At 29.4% G+C, this 13,699-nt stretch overlaps 1 protein-coding gene across 3 annotated transcripts in view; it reads right to left on the bottom strand.

Annotated features, from left to right (window-relative positions):
* Positions 1-1,276: 1,276 nt before the first annotated feature.
* Positions 1,277-13,699, bottom strand: part of LOC142322169 (uncharacterized) — a 184,507-nt gene continuing 172,084 nt past the window's right edge. For all 3 annotated transcript variants that reach the window (XM_075360941.1, XM_075360946.1, XM_075360956.1), the window contains 3 exons: positions 12,193-12,396; positions 11,382-11,549; positions 1,277-5,085 (listed from right to left, as the gene is read on the bottom strand). In XM_075360941.1, the coding sequence (XP_075217056.1) occupies positions 4,871-5,085; positions 11,382-11,549; positions 12,193-12,396 (587 nt within the window). In that variant the 3' untranslated portion in view covers positions 1,277-4,870. The remainder of the gene's footprint in view (positions 5,086-11,381; positions 11,550-12,192; positions 12,397-13,699) is intronic.

The raw sequence follows: 13,699 nt of genomic DNA, 5'->3' as shown, positions 1-13,699 counted from the left end.
TGTGTTAGATTTGACGACTCACAAACAAGAGAAGTAAGACAAACTGAGAGTAAATTGGCTTCTATTAAAAATGTCTGGGATAATTTTGTTAATATTTGTGAACAAAATTATAAACCTGGCTCCTATTGCACGATAAATGAGCAGTTATTTGGTTTTTGAGGCTATGGTCCACTCCGTATTTACACGAGTAACAAACCGAATAAATACAAATAATCATGCTATGCAACAACACTACAAAATATATGATCAAGGCTATTCCATACTATACCTAACTGGGAACCTGTAGCAAGCTACTTTGTAGAAAAACTGGTCGACAGAGAGGCAGTAACAAAAACATAACTTTTGACAATGGGTTTACAAGTATTCCTCTCATCAAAAAGCTTCTCACTGACTACGGACTGACAGTTGTTGAACGGTTAAGAAAAATAAGTATCTCAAAAGAGACATAGATACATCTTTGTTTTTTTTACTCAAATGAAATAACTGCCATTTCCTATAAGCCAAGGACCAATAAACTGGTGACACTTATGTCAAATATGCAAAATAATGCTTCTGTGTAGACCCCCCTCTAAAAAGCCTGAAATTGCCCTTGTGTACAATCAGACCAAAGGCACAGCAGACATGTTGTATCAAATGTGTCAGAACACAAATTGTGTGAGGAAGACCCATACATAGATGGCCCTTGGGTATGTTTTACAATATTTTGAATATTGCTGCTATTAATGCTTATGTTATATACGTATATCAATTCTATAAAAAAATCACCAGACTCCAAACAAAAACCATTGAACCATTTTAATTTTCTTATACAGTTACACAAAAAACTGACCAATCCATGCATTAGTATCCCGTCTCTTGGTAGAGAACTAACAGCTACAATTTGTAAGGTTCTTAACATTAGTAAACAACAACTGCAGTAGAATGCACCAGATCAAAAAGAATTAGAAAATATTGAAGTATTTGTCACTACTCAAAAAGATTTACAAAAACATACTGTGCTATGTACAACAAACGATCAGCGGTGAGCATAAAAATAAATTATGTTCTACATCCCCATAAAAAAAAAAACTTTAACACTAAATAGAACTAATCTATTATATTAAAATAAACTACTTCATTATATTTAATTTTTTTGTTTAGAAGATATTTTCATTATTTTTAAAATTAAAGATTAAATAAACCATCATTATTATTATTTTAAAAGTTAACAAATTAATTATTACTTTTTTAATTTTCAAAACTAAATTTTCAAATGTTAATGCTTTAATATTACTATTATTATAATTGGCTGAAATAAACACATGTAAAACATATTTTAAGTAAAACATGTAAAGTATATTTTCTTGAAAATCTGCCCTCGTTTACATATTAGAACACATTTCAGTACTTGTGGGTCAGTTTTATGAATCATTAGTATTAATGTCTGAAAAATAATGTTAGTACTCTAGGGTTAATGCTGAAAAAATCACAAGGTGAAGAACAGAGCCCCAAGAACTTAAAAAAAACCCTATATATAAGGCAAACATTGTCATTTTGGTAATGGCAAATAAAATACTGAATTATATAATTAGGAGGCTACAAGTCTAATTTCTTATAAGGATATGTTTGATCTCCAGCATAGTATCGTAGAAAAGAACCCAAAAATGTATGAAAAAATGGGGACAAATAAACATCAGTCAAACAACAAAAATTAAACGATTCTTAAGTAGGAAATGATGAACATGTATGTAAGTACGGGAAGTACACAAGACTGGAAATTATGCTAATAATTCAACATCCAATCGACTTCAAATCTTGTAAAGAAGTAGTGGCATACAAAACAAGTCCAACTGGAAAAAGTTGAGCTTATCATTGAAAATGAATATATTTGACCTATATGTGAGTATATGCTGACAAATAACTTTGCTCGTAGAGCCAGTCTGAACATAGACTGGGCATATCTACTGCAATCTAATGAAATATAAAGGCTATATATTTCTGAAACTTCACAGTAGCCTAAATTACTAGGCTATTAAGACTAAATCATTAGATCACTTAGAACAATCTGTATAATTTTCAGTGCTACCTAGTGGATATTTTTGGAAATAATGAAAACAATGTTTAACTTTTTGAGGTTACTGTTACAATATGCTGTTTACTTTCTTTAAATTTTATGAGGTTTACTTTGGATTTTTCATTTTATATTGTTTATTGTGAGTGGTTACTGGAGTAAATAAGTCTAGTATACATATTAAAAAAAACCCATCTTGTTGACAATGTTTTTTTTATTATTCTAATTCAGAAATTTCCCATAATAAATGTTAGTAATCATAATCAAATCTTTTCTGAAGTCATAAATTAAACTTGTTAAGACTCCAGAACAGAAGGGAACTTGATGAAAATGAAATATGATAGTTTTATTATGACAATCAGCCATGTCTATCTATCCAGCCCCTAACAAATAATGGACATAAGCATGTAAAATGAAAAAGAGATGGTTCTAGTTTTATGGGGAAAAGACTCTAATTTAAATCTTGGTTGGACATTTGATGATGATCTTCCATACTTATCTAATTTCATTGAGTTTGCACTTGCACAACTCTGCTTGTCATCATGACTTCTTCAGCTACACAGATATTTTCAATTTTTTTTCTTTTTTTGGAGAACATTAAGTAATAAAAACAAACAGTAATTATGCAAAATTAATTAAAATAAATTACATAGAACAAACAGCCTAAAAAAGCATCACATTAAGAAAATAAGAGTACTATAAGATTATGAATTTGCAATTTAGTATCACAGCAATATAATAAATAAACTTTTATTAATAATAATAAAAAAAAATTATAAAAATTACCGCTTCTATTTTTTTTCTTTCTATATAAGTGCTCATTGTTCTTTCTAAAAATTACAAGCAGCAATTGTTACAATTTTTATTATTACTGATAATACTGTAAGACTAAATGAAATTTACTTTTCTTTGTAATAATTATTCATGTGTTTGATAAAAATAACAATTAGAGATTGTTCGTGTTAAGTGATTACTCAATTCCCAGGTTCAATCACATCCAGATAGATTAGCAACTATGTTATGAAATTATCATATAAATGACAATATCACTTACATACCACATACCAACAATTTAGTCAAGATACTCTTCATGAAACTGATCTTATTTGAACTACTTACTTATTACTTTCATCTAATCATTTCATTATAACAAACTGTAAATGATATTTTTGGGGTTTAGAGGTAGGATTTATAGTTTATTCAAAACAACAAACCCCAATAAATACAAAATCAAATTTTTCACTTTAAGTAATGCAACATGATGTGTGTATACTAGATTGCAGAGCTATACTATGATGTATGTTAGTGAAGGTAAACTAGAGCAGGCATAGTAGTATCCAAACAAAACCAACATATATTTCAGTGCGAACGAAAGATGAGAAAATTATGAAAAGAATGACATTCTGGTAATTAGCTTACATAAAACTGGTGTCGGTAATTAGTAGTTTATTATCTGATGAAAAACAAATAAAATGGGGAAACATTTTTTTCATTTCTTAGTTACATCAATATGTACTGCAACACAAGATCACCAGCTGTAAGGAAGAATCTGTATAACCTCAAAGATTTTATATATGAAATACACACAGCACTGATGGAGGAAGGTGAAGTTCTTCATTAGGCACAAATACTAGCTATAATGCCAACTAACTGACAACCAGGTTGTCATTTTCTAGGTAAAATCCTAGCAATAAAACAGAGCACAACTGGTCCAAGTTTGTAAAGACTACTCAAGAGAAAATTCAAGCAGTTACTGGTATATCAGGGAGAAAACAAGCTGGTCGTGTCCTGAATATTATATTGAATTATGTTTACCCACCTAATTGCTTCAAATTATACCATAGAATGACTAATTACTGTAAATTAAATTACAACATATTTAAAAAACTAGAGTATATATTTATTTAATAAGTATTATTTATTTATTTAGGAAAAAATAGCTCAAATGGTACCAATCTGCAAAATTCTAATAACATGCAAGGTTAGACTGCTTTTTCATTTTCTTACAAAATAGTGATTATTTGCATAAAAAACTACTGAGCTACCAATAAACATTAGTATCACTTTTTTTTGGTAATTTCTGAAAGTTTTCAATTTTTTCACAATAAAGTATTTTTTATTTTTTAACAGCAAAAAACTTTAAATACAATGATAACATATCTTAATGTACAAAGACTATGCTTGGTTACAATTTTTATTTCCATGAATTTTAAGAAAATAAGGAGTGCTAGAATCATTCTGGTGATTTTATAACTATCACCGTGGATTTTATTTTATTTGAGTTACTTATTCATTTTTTTTTGCATAATTTAAAATGGCTTGGTTTCTTGCCCAACAAATTTTACAGGTCCAGATCTGAATGGGTTTAGTTAATCAATAAAAAAATTTTTTTTCAGAAAAACTGATTTTTTATTTAATTAAAAAAAAAATAAATAAATATAACTTAATCAATTAATCCTAAAATCTAAAGTAAATAAATTTTTAAGGATAGTTGGACCCTTGTGTTAGTGGATTATTAACACTATGTCAATCACACAAGTGGAGCTAAAAATAGTAGCAGTTTATTTTACATAAAAATTCAAATACTTCATTAGAAATTATTATACTAATAACAACTACTAGTAGCTGTACAAATAACAGACTGCAAATTATTTCTGCTTTAACATTTCACAGTAAATGAACACTGCTGTCTTTAATGCTAATTTTAAGTAAACATAAAAAATAAAGTTGTATTTTGCTCAGTTATAAACAAAAATATTCATAAAAATTACAAAAATGCATAAACCACAATGTGCTAGCAGGAGGAGGGTTATATGATGTCTATCTATTTGTAAGAGCAGCCATATCTCGCATTATACCAGTTAACATATCTATACTTTGTTGTGTACTATCTCGTTCTCTTAACAGAGATTCTCTAGTGGCATGCAATTCCTCCAACTGATACTCCAATACAGCCATTTTACTTCTTTTATCTGATAACTGATTTTCCAGTCTCTTGCATTCATCTTTTAATACAACCATTTCCATAGAGGACTCTGAAACAAACAATGAAGGTTAATTCTCTGGATATTTGCTTAGATAAGCGTATTTATTTTAGTAATACATAAAAGTAAAATTTATCACTTTGCAACACAAAAAATATAAAAAACCCAACTTTTCAATAAAGAACAATACATAAAACATTGTAGGTTATATCTTACTAAGACAAATAGAATTTAACTGTATTTTGCAAAGAAAGAAAACCAAGTACATTTTACTTTCCAAATTAATAAAAATAGTGAACAAATTGCATTGGAGAACAATAAGATATATACATTTAGACATTATATTCATAAAGTCAAATATTTACATTTGTGAGCTATATGAAAGACTACATACAGTATACCAGTAACAGTATTTACTCCAAAAAAATAAGAAACAACATTTTACTTTCACAAGCATAAAAAATATAATTCATAAAAAAGACCATTTATTTTTTTAAATTAATTTTGCCCAATTCAATATGATGTCAACAGTGTTTTTTAACTGCTACAGTAACTGTATTCATAAGACAAATCTTTTGAAAAGATAGGCCATAATTTATCCACCAAACTTTCTTTTGTTCCCTGTACACCAAAGCAGAATCTTTCACAGCACTGCTTGTGAGTTTTTCTACCAACAATAATTAATTTACGGTTCTGAGTGGTATTTGTGTAGGGCATGCACATCATTCTACCTTTACTAATTTTATATACAGAATTTTCTTACCCATATAATAGTTTTCCTTAAGAAGAATTTCTATAAATTGTCCTTGTTAGCAATGTAATTCATCTCTACTTAGAAGCTAACATCAATCGCATCTTTCCCTAAAGGTTTTTCCTGAGATAGTCATATATATTTTTATATTTTTTGGAAGAACTTTTAACCACATACTATTGACATATCAGTGCCATAACTTCTTTGAACTTCCAACCATCATTATTTTTTAATTCGATTAAGTTCAGTTATATCTAAATGTAAACATATTTTACTTTCTTTCAACGTTTAGGATTTTTATTTGGATTAATGCTAGTATGGAGTAACAAAACTGCAATGCAGTAATTTTACTTGTTATACAGTTAGTTATATAATTAAAATGTTTGGAATGATTATCTTCTTTTAGATAACATAATTCAACCAACAAAAATTCTGGCTTCTTAGACAAAGAACAAGCTTCAAACTAAGAAGATCAAAAGCACGACAAAAGAGAAAATAAATATTTTGCAAGAAATTATAAAAATAATAATGCAATTTTAATCTATACAATGGATTCAAAATAATGAAATATAACAATTATAACAACATGAGTCTATAAACATATAATATTACAGATCTGTTTTTGTAGAAAATCAGATGTTGCTTGTAGAAAAAATACAGCGTAACAAAAATCATATGAATAATATACCTTATATTTTCATTTTTTATTAACAAATATTAAAAATAATGTACTGATAATACAATAATTACACAGGTCGAAAAAAAAATTTGGAACCAAGATAAAGTAGGTGAACTCGAATGTATTTTTACACTGAATATTAAAATGAAATCAGTTTTTCTTCACTACCCTCAGATTTTTAGTTATGACCCTTTAAAATATTGAAAAACTTCTAAAATAGAATACAAAAATAATAACTATAATTACAATTAAAATTCCTACCTTTATTTTGCAGACATCTACATTTATCTTTTTTCTTATTTTAGTTTTATGTTCAGTGAAGTCTTCACTTTTTATCATCCAACAGTAGCCACTCATCATAGATTCATTCCATCTGCCTTGATAGTGTTGTTCCATCTGCAATATATCTTCATAGAACCTTTTTCCTTGTTTGTTGCTGATGTCACAAGTGTAATGGGAAAAAGTCCAAATGAGAATGTAAAAAATGAATTTTGAATGACAGTCTGCATGCTGAATTTTTTGTACTTCACTAAGAGTTTAATTATATGCTGATCATGTTTTTCAGCTTTTTTTGTTTCCAAGAAAACCAGTACTAACATCTTTGAATGACTTCCATGCTGCTAGTTCTTTAGGATTCAGTTTGCTGTCATATATATTTTCACAAATTAATTTTCTTATTTGTGGCCCAATGAATATTCCCTCTTTTAATCTGGCTTCACTTAATTGAGAAAAAAACCTCAGCTAAATATTTAAAGCTGTTTTCATTTTTATCTAATGTTTTTACAAAATTCTTCATCAGGCCTAGTTTTAAGTGTAGATGTGGTAAAATAATACCATCACGTTGACAAGAGGAGCTTTGAAAACATTTTCCTTTCCTGGGGTATACTGATTTCTTTCTGACCAGTCTAACTGCGTAGTGTTTTTCTGTAGTCTGACTGTATCACAAACATAAGAAACAGATATATTTTGTAAAGCCAACTCCGGAGACCAAGAAGAAGCCCTATCGCTTTCAGGTCAGTAATGATTCACAAAGAGTGTTCATCATACATAATAGCTTTTAACATTTTTGGCCTACTTTTCATTCCTACAGCATGTGCTACCGGTACAGAAGAAAACTTACTCGAGTTATGCAACAACACTGCCTTTAAGCTTCTTTCTGATGAGTCTATAAATTAACACTGATCATGAATAACATATTCAATGTTCACTTCAGACATTAGCCCCCTAACATCATGCCAAGAACAAATTATAAACCATCTCTTCTAAGTATTTCAGTAAATTTTCGTTTTGATTTCTATATACTGAAATTTTAGTATTCCTGTTTAATAAATTCTATTCTTTAAGACATGAAGGAGTTTTACATGTTGTTTAGATAAATACCACTCACGAATTAGATCACTCAGTTCTGCTTGTATGACGAGGTGAGGTTCAGTATTTGATTCTTCTGGAATATAATTAATATCTATTGAAGTTTAGGATTCATTGATTGTGCCATCTGGGGAATCACAAATTCTTTCCACGAAGTTGGAGCAATCTGAATTAGTAAATCAACACCATGAAGTACTGGTCACATAGCTGAACCAACATTTGGGTATGCAGTACTGCTTTTATTGATTGAATTGAAACTAGTAAAATTTGTTAAGCAAAAATAGCACTCATCATAATGGTCAGTAGGCTTTTGCCAAATCATAGGTATGCCAAAAACCAAATACTCTTTTTTTTCCCCTTTTAACCACTGGGTTAGTTTAACGTAACACTTGATGCATGCTACATGTGGAGCCCAGGACTTATCTTGGTCTCCTAAGGAACAGTCCAAATAATGTTTGTAAGCAGTTTTCAGCAGATCTGATACTGGTTTTTGTTCACTTTTTGTGGTGAATTCTCCGCAAACGTAACAAAAAATATTTGGAGAATCTTTATAAGCCTGATTTTTATTCATTGTAGATTCAAAATGTTTTAATGAAAGAGAATAAACTGAAATATGACAAATACTTAATTATAAAAATAATTAAGTTTTAATTTATAAATAATTAATTACTTAAAATAATTCATAAAATTGTTTCACCATGGAGTGTAATAAACACAGCACAAAACACACACACAACTTAACAAATCTTGATGTTCAATAAAATAATATTAAAAGTTATTCTGTCATAAAAATCTTTCACTAAATTTATGGTATTGCTTATGAAACAATCTTTCTAATATGTTAATGATAAAAACACTACCACAACTAAAGAACACAGCAAGTCATACCAAGAGCTGAACTCATAGTGAAGAAAATTTCATCACATTGAATTACTCATTACTCGACTCACTGACATGTCTGGCTTGACATGAAATGACATCATTTGTCTGTTATGAATCAAATATAGGTCTACAGCATGCATCGCAATATAAATTAGATGTGAATAAGCAAACATACAGCTATACTAATTTCTTTGAATTGTTTGTTCCATGAATGATGGAACAAATAAATTTAAGGGGTTGTAACTTAAGAACGTTACGTGATGGTTATTCGGAATATATACTCAGATTCAGCTTTTAAAATAACACATAGAACACTTACTCTCTTTTCAGTTCCAAATTTTATGTTGACCAGTGTTATTACATAAGAATTAAAACATCTTTTATTTGATGTTAAAATGATCACAGGAAACCACTTAACCCCTCACTTTCATTAGCACAAGGGTGTCACAGGGAAAGTTTCTCAGGTACTATCATTTTCAGGAGTGACTTGTAATTTATGTCAGATTGTCTACAACTATTACAGATATGGAAGAATAGAATATTTTATTTATTACTATTTAATAGCATACCATAAAAAATAAATAAAATGAGGTACATGTAAGAACTACCCTCATTAAGAAAATAAATTTAATTATTTATTGCTCTTACATACAGTCTGTATAGACTCTACAGAAGAGTCAATAATGAAAGAAAAAGATTATGGATAAGGTTTTTGAGTATGAAAAAGAAATTGATAATAATAATTTCATATTAGCCTATGCATTTATATTAGAATTTAATAAAGTTCTAGATTTTAACAAAAATTAGGTAATAGTTGTATATGATATATCATTAGAATTTTTACCTTGTTTTGTAAGTAGGGGATTAAATGTTAAAAAACTTGAGAATGAAAATTTTTAGGACTGGAATACATGATTTAAAATTTAAAGTAAGTGTACTGATTTTTATTTAACTATCTATTGGACTTAAATTCAAAGTATGACCTGTGGGAAGCTATACAGTGGTTCCAACACTTCTTCTACTGTTCATAGCAGTACCGGAAGTCATTTTGGTGGAGCTATATCTGGGTCGTAGGGAGGCTGTGAAAGTAGAGGAATGTTTTTCTTTGTCAGAAATTCTCGAACTGAAAGCAAATTGTGAACCGGCTCGTTATCATGATGCAGTACCCAATCATGTGCAATGTCCATTTGAATTTTCTGGGCCTGTTTTCAAAGTCTTCCAAGATATTTTTGTAAAAGGCGCTATTAACTGTCTGTCCTGGAGGTACAAATTCTTTGTGCACAATGCACAGCTTGCCCACTTCCACACTTTCATTGTTTGTTGACGAGGTTGGTCTTTCACAACGAGGGTCTCTTCAACATTTTCTCGGCCCTCTTTGAAAGCTTTGTGCCAACAAACACCATAGTTCTCAATAGAGTAGCATCTCCATAAGTTTTAATTAAAGAATTAAATCTTTCTGTGGCAGCGTTGTCAAGTTTCACACAAAATTTGATAGTGTAACGTTGTTCAATATTTTCCTCCATTGCAAACATAATGAGGTTATAAAACACAACCATACACAAACAGCAGCAGCGAATGACTGACCTAACTGATTTAATTGAAACAAGTATGCACGTGCACCCAAGGTCCACTACCTTTTCTTTCTTTTTCTGTTTATGTAACCACAATAAGGTATTACTTCAGAGGATGAAATGTATGAATGTAAATGAAGTGTAGTCATGTATAATCTCATTGTTGACCATTCCTAAGATGTGTGGTAAATTGAAACCCAACCACCAAAGAACAATGGTATCCATTTAGTAGTCAAATCTATACGAAAGTACTGCCTTTACTAGTATTTGAACCTTAGAACTTTCGACTTCAAAATCAGCTGATTTGCGATGGCAAGTTCATCACTAGACCAACTCAATGGGTTAAAGTCAGGCTACCAACACACTGTTATACATCAAGGACATTTTACATTACCTGTTTGTCTGTAGGAAAATCAGTACACTTACTTTTGGTACAAACCTCTTATACTGAAGCAGATAAATGCAAGATTAACTAAATAATAAATCAATCATAAAGTATATGTAAAATCCTTAAGAAAGGCTTCAGGCAAACAGGATGTGTGGTACACAAGGTAAAACCAATACAGCTTTGGAAATAAAATTGGTATAAAGGTAGGCCATTTTTTCACATTAATTTTACAATACAAGCTTAAGAATAAAGCCACCTGAATGACATTTATAGATCTTACAGAGATTTTATAAGGGAGAGTTGAATAAAATATTTGAATTGGTTTTAATCATTTTCCTTTCAAATCATGGAGTCTTAAGTTAGAGCATTTATTTATAACATATTATTATTAAATATGGACAATAATATTGTCAAAGGTTTTTGACAAATCAATCCAGTAATAATCCCTAAATCAACCAATAACCAATAACTATCTCTAAATCCAAGCGTTAGTAAAACTATAGTAAAAACTGATTTACTACATTGTAGATCCATCTTCAGATCAAATTAAGGGTACAGTTACACAAAAAAATTTGAAAGCATATGTATATATTGACCTTTGCACAATCAGGATTCAATTAATTGCATGACATACAACAGTCAGCCTAAGTATTCTTAGGAATAAAAACAACCATAACCATGTAGGTTATGGTTACACTCATAAATTACCTTTATGGTAGTTATAATAAGCTTGTATTAAGTCATCCACTCCAGGCCACTTAATAACTTGTATTGGAGGACTATCAACACGCGACTCTTGGCAATATAATACCAAAGGTGTAACACATTGTCGCCGCCTACGCTCTGCAAGTACTTCTTGCCATATTTTTTCTTTTTCTGCAAAAAAAAACCATTAAATTAGAAAAAGAAAGCGTTATGAATAAAAAAATGGGGAAAGATTTAAAGTAAAGTTCATGTGTGTTTTATAGCTTAATCCTCTGTTGACTTAAAACATAACACAAATGGCATCAATGATGGTTTGACTTCACATACAACTAGGCACATACAAGCAAAATATATATTAAAAAATTAACATAATATACTTCATTTTCAATATTTTTATCAATAAGCAAGAATGTGAGTATAATTTTTCCCATATCTGAATAACACCATATACCTAACAGCAAAATGCATGAAAGAATAATAAAGGTTCATATTTTGACTAGTAAATTGAAATTCAATGAACTAACTTGCAAAAGGTTCAAAGACAGTACCTTTTACACAACAGAATACAACAATAAAATTAGATTTTTAATCCTATGAACCTATAACTTTATATAACGAAAACAGTTTCAGTTCAATCAAGATAATTTTGAAGATAAAGAACATTGTGAACTTCTACAACGAGAAGATTATTTGAATTATAACCTGAAAAAAATACAAATAAAAAAAACTATGAACAATGGAATTTTGGCTATTATATGATTTCAACTGGCCAAATATTTACTAAATAAGATGTGTATAAAAACAAAACTACAACCTTGTCTTTGTAATCTTGACACACTTTGAAGTCCAATTGCAGTCATAAATGATAACTTATCAGATGAATGTTGCAAAGCACGAGGCGATTGGTTTGGCTGAGGTAAAGACAAAGGAGGTGTTTCTCCTCCACACGTTTCTTCACCATCTGCTAGCTCAACAGGAGGGACAGCACGTCTTCTAGATAATTTTCTAAGTTCCAGTTCTGAAAATAAAACCTTACAATTAAATTTGAAGCATAAAATGTGCATACACACACACACACACACACACACACACACACACACACACACACACACACACACACACACACACATATATATATATATATATATATATACACACACACACTCACATACATATATATATGTATATATATAAAAATACTGATAAAATAGCTGAATATATTACAAAGGTTTATGATAACAAATTTAAACCCGTGTACCAGACAAATAACCAAATAATAAAACACCTATAAGAAAAAAACATGATTCTCAAAAGAAATCATTACAACACCGACAATGAGGTGAAGAAAGCTGTGGCCACTTGGATCTGAGAAAGACTGCCAGAATCTTTCAGTAACGGAATGCAAAAACTTGTCACATGTTGGGAAAAGTGTATCAGTGTAAGTGGGGATTATATTGAAAAATAAATACTGCACTTTGTAGCTAATGTATTGTACTTTTATTCATTTTTTTAGATATCATTCCAATATCTCTTTTCATTCCCATGCTATGCATATATGTGCAAAATTTATCAGCCGAGCCTCGTAGTATAATATTGTCAGGTTCAAGTATTTTCAAATTTGTTCATCACTGGCCTGCAAATAAAAACCAAATTCAAAAAATCGAATACGAGGTGATTATTTAGGAGTGTAATAAGTTTCATAATAAAATATAGTCTTTTTTAAATATAAGTAATTTTAAAATCATATTTCAGAAAAACATATTTTGGGATTTTCACTAAGTATAAAAACACCAATCATAACTTACTAAAATTTTACAAAATTAAATATTAAACAATAGCAATAGTTAGGGGAAAATATTTATTTTTAGATGGCAATAACAGTTTTACATAAATTTTTAATTTTTGACTAAGTTTTGCAAGCATAATATTTATCCAATGCATCAGTGCGCACCAAACAGATTTTTATGTTAAATTTTATAAAGTTATCCAGAAATATGTACTTTATTAGTATTAACCTTCGATTTCAATATTTTTTTTTAATTTTCCAAAAGTTTAATTAAGTAAAAACAAGTTTTTTTTTTGTTTTTAATGAAACACATCATTTTCATGTTTATTTATTATCTTATGAAAATGTTACTAGAAGTTTTTTGTGTAAAATTTTCCATTCTAAAACTTTTGTTGAAATATTTTTCGATATATTCAATATTTATTTAGTTACAACCAAAAAACAGGACTATGACACGTTTACATTGACACAGAGTGGGCCATTTTCCTAGATCCACCCAGTTATCTTAAATTTAATGAAGTGGAATGGTAGTGAG

This window comes from Lycorma delicatula, chromosome 1 (assembly GCF_047948215.1).
Source record: "Lycorma delicatula isolate Av1 chromosome 1, ASM4794821v1, whole genome shotgun sequence".
In the NCBI taxonomy this organism is placed as follows: Eukaryota; Metazoa; Arthropoda; class Insecta; order Hemiptera; family Fulgoridae; genus Lycorma; species Lycorma delicatula.
This window is presented reverse-complemented; position numbering and strand designations above follow the sequence as displayed.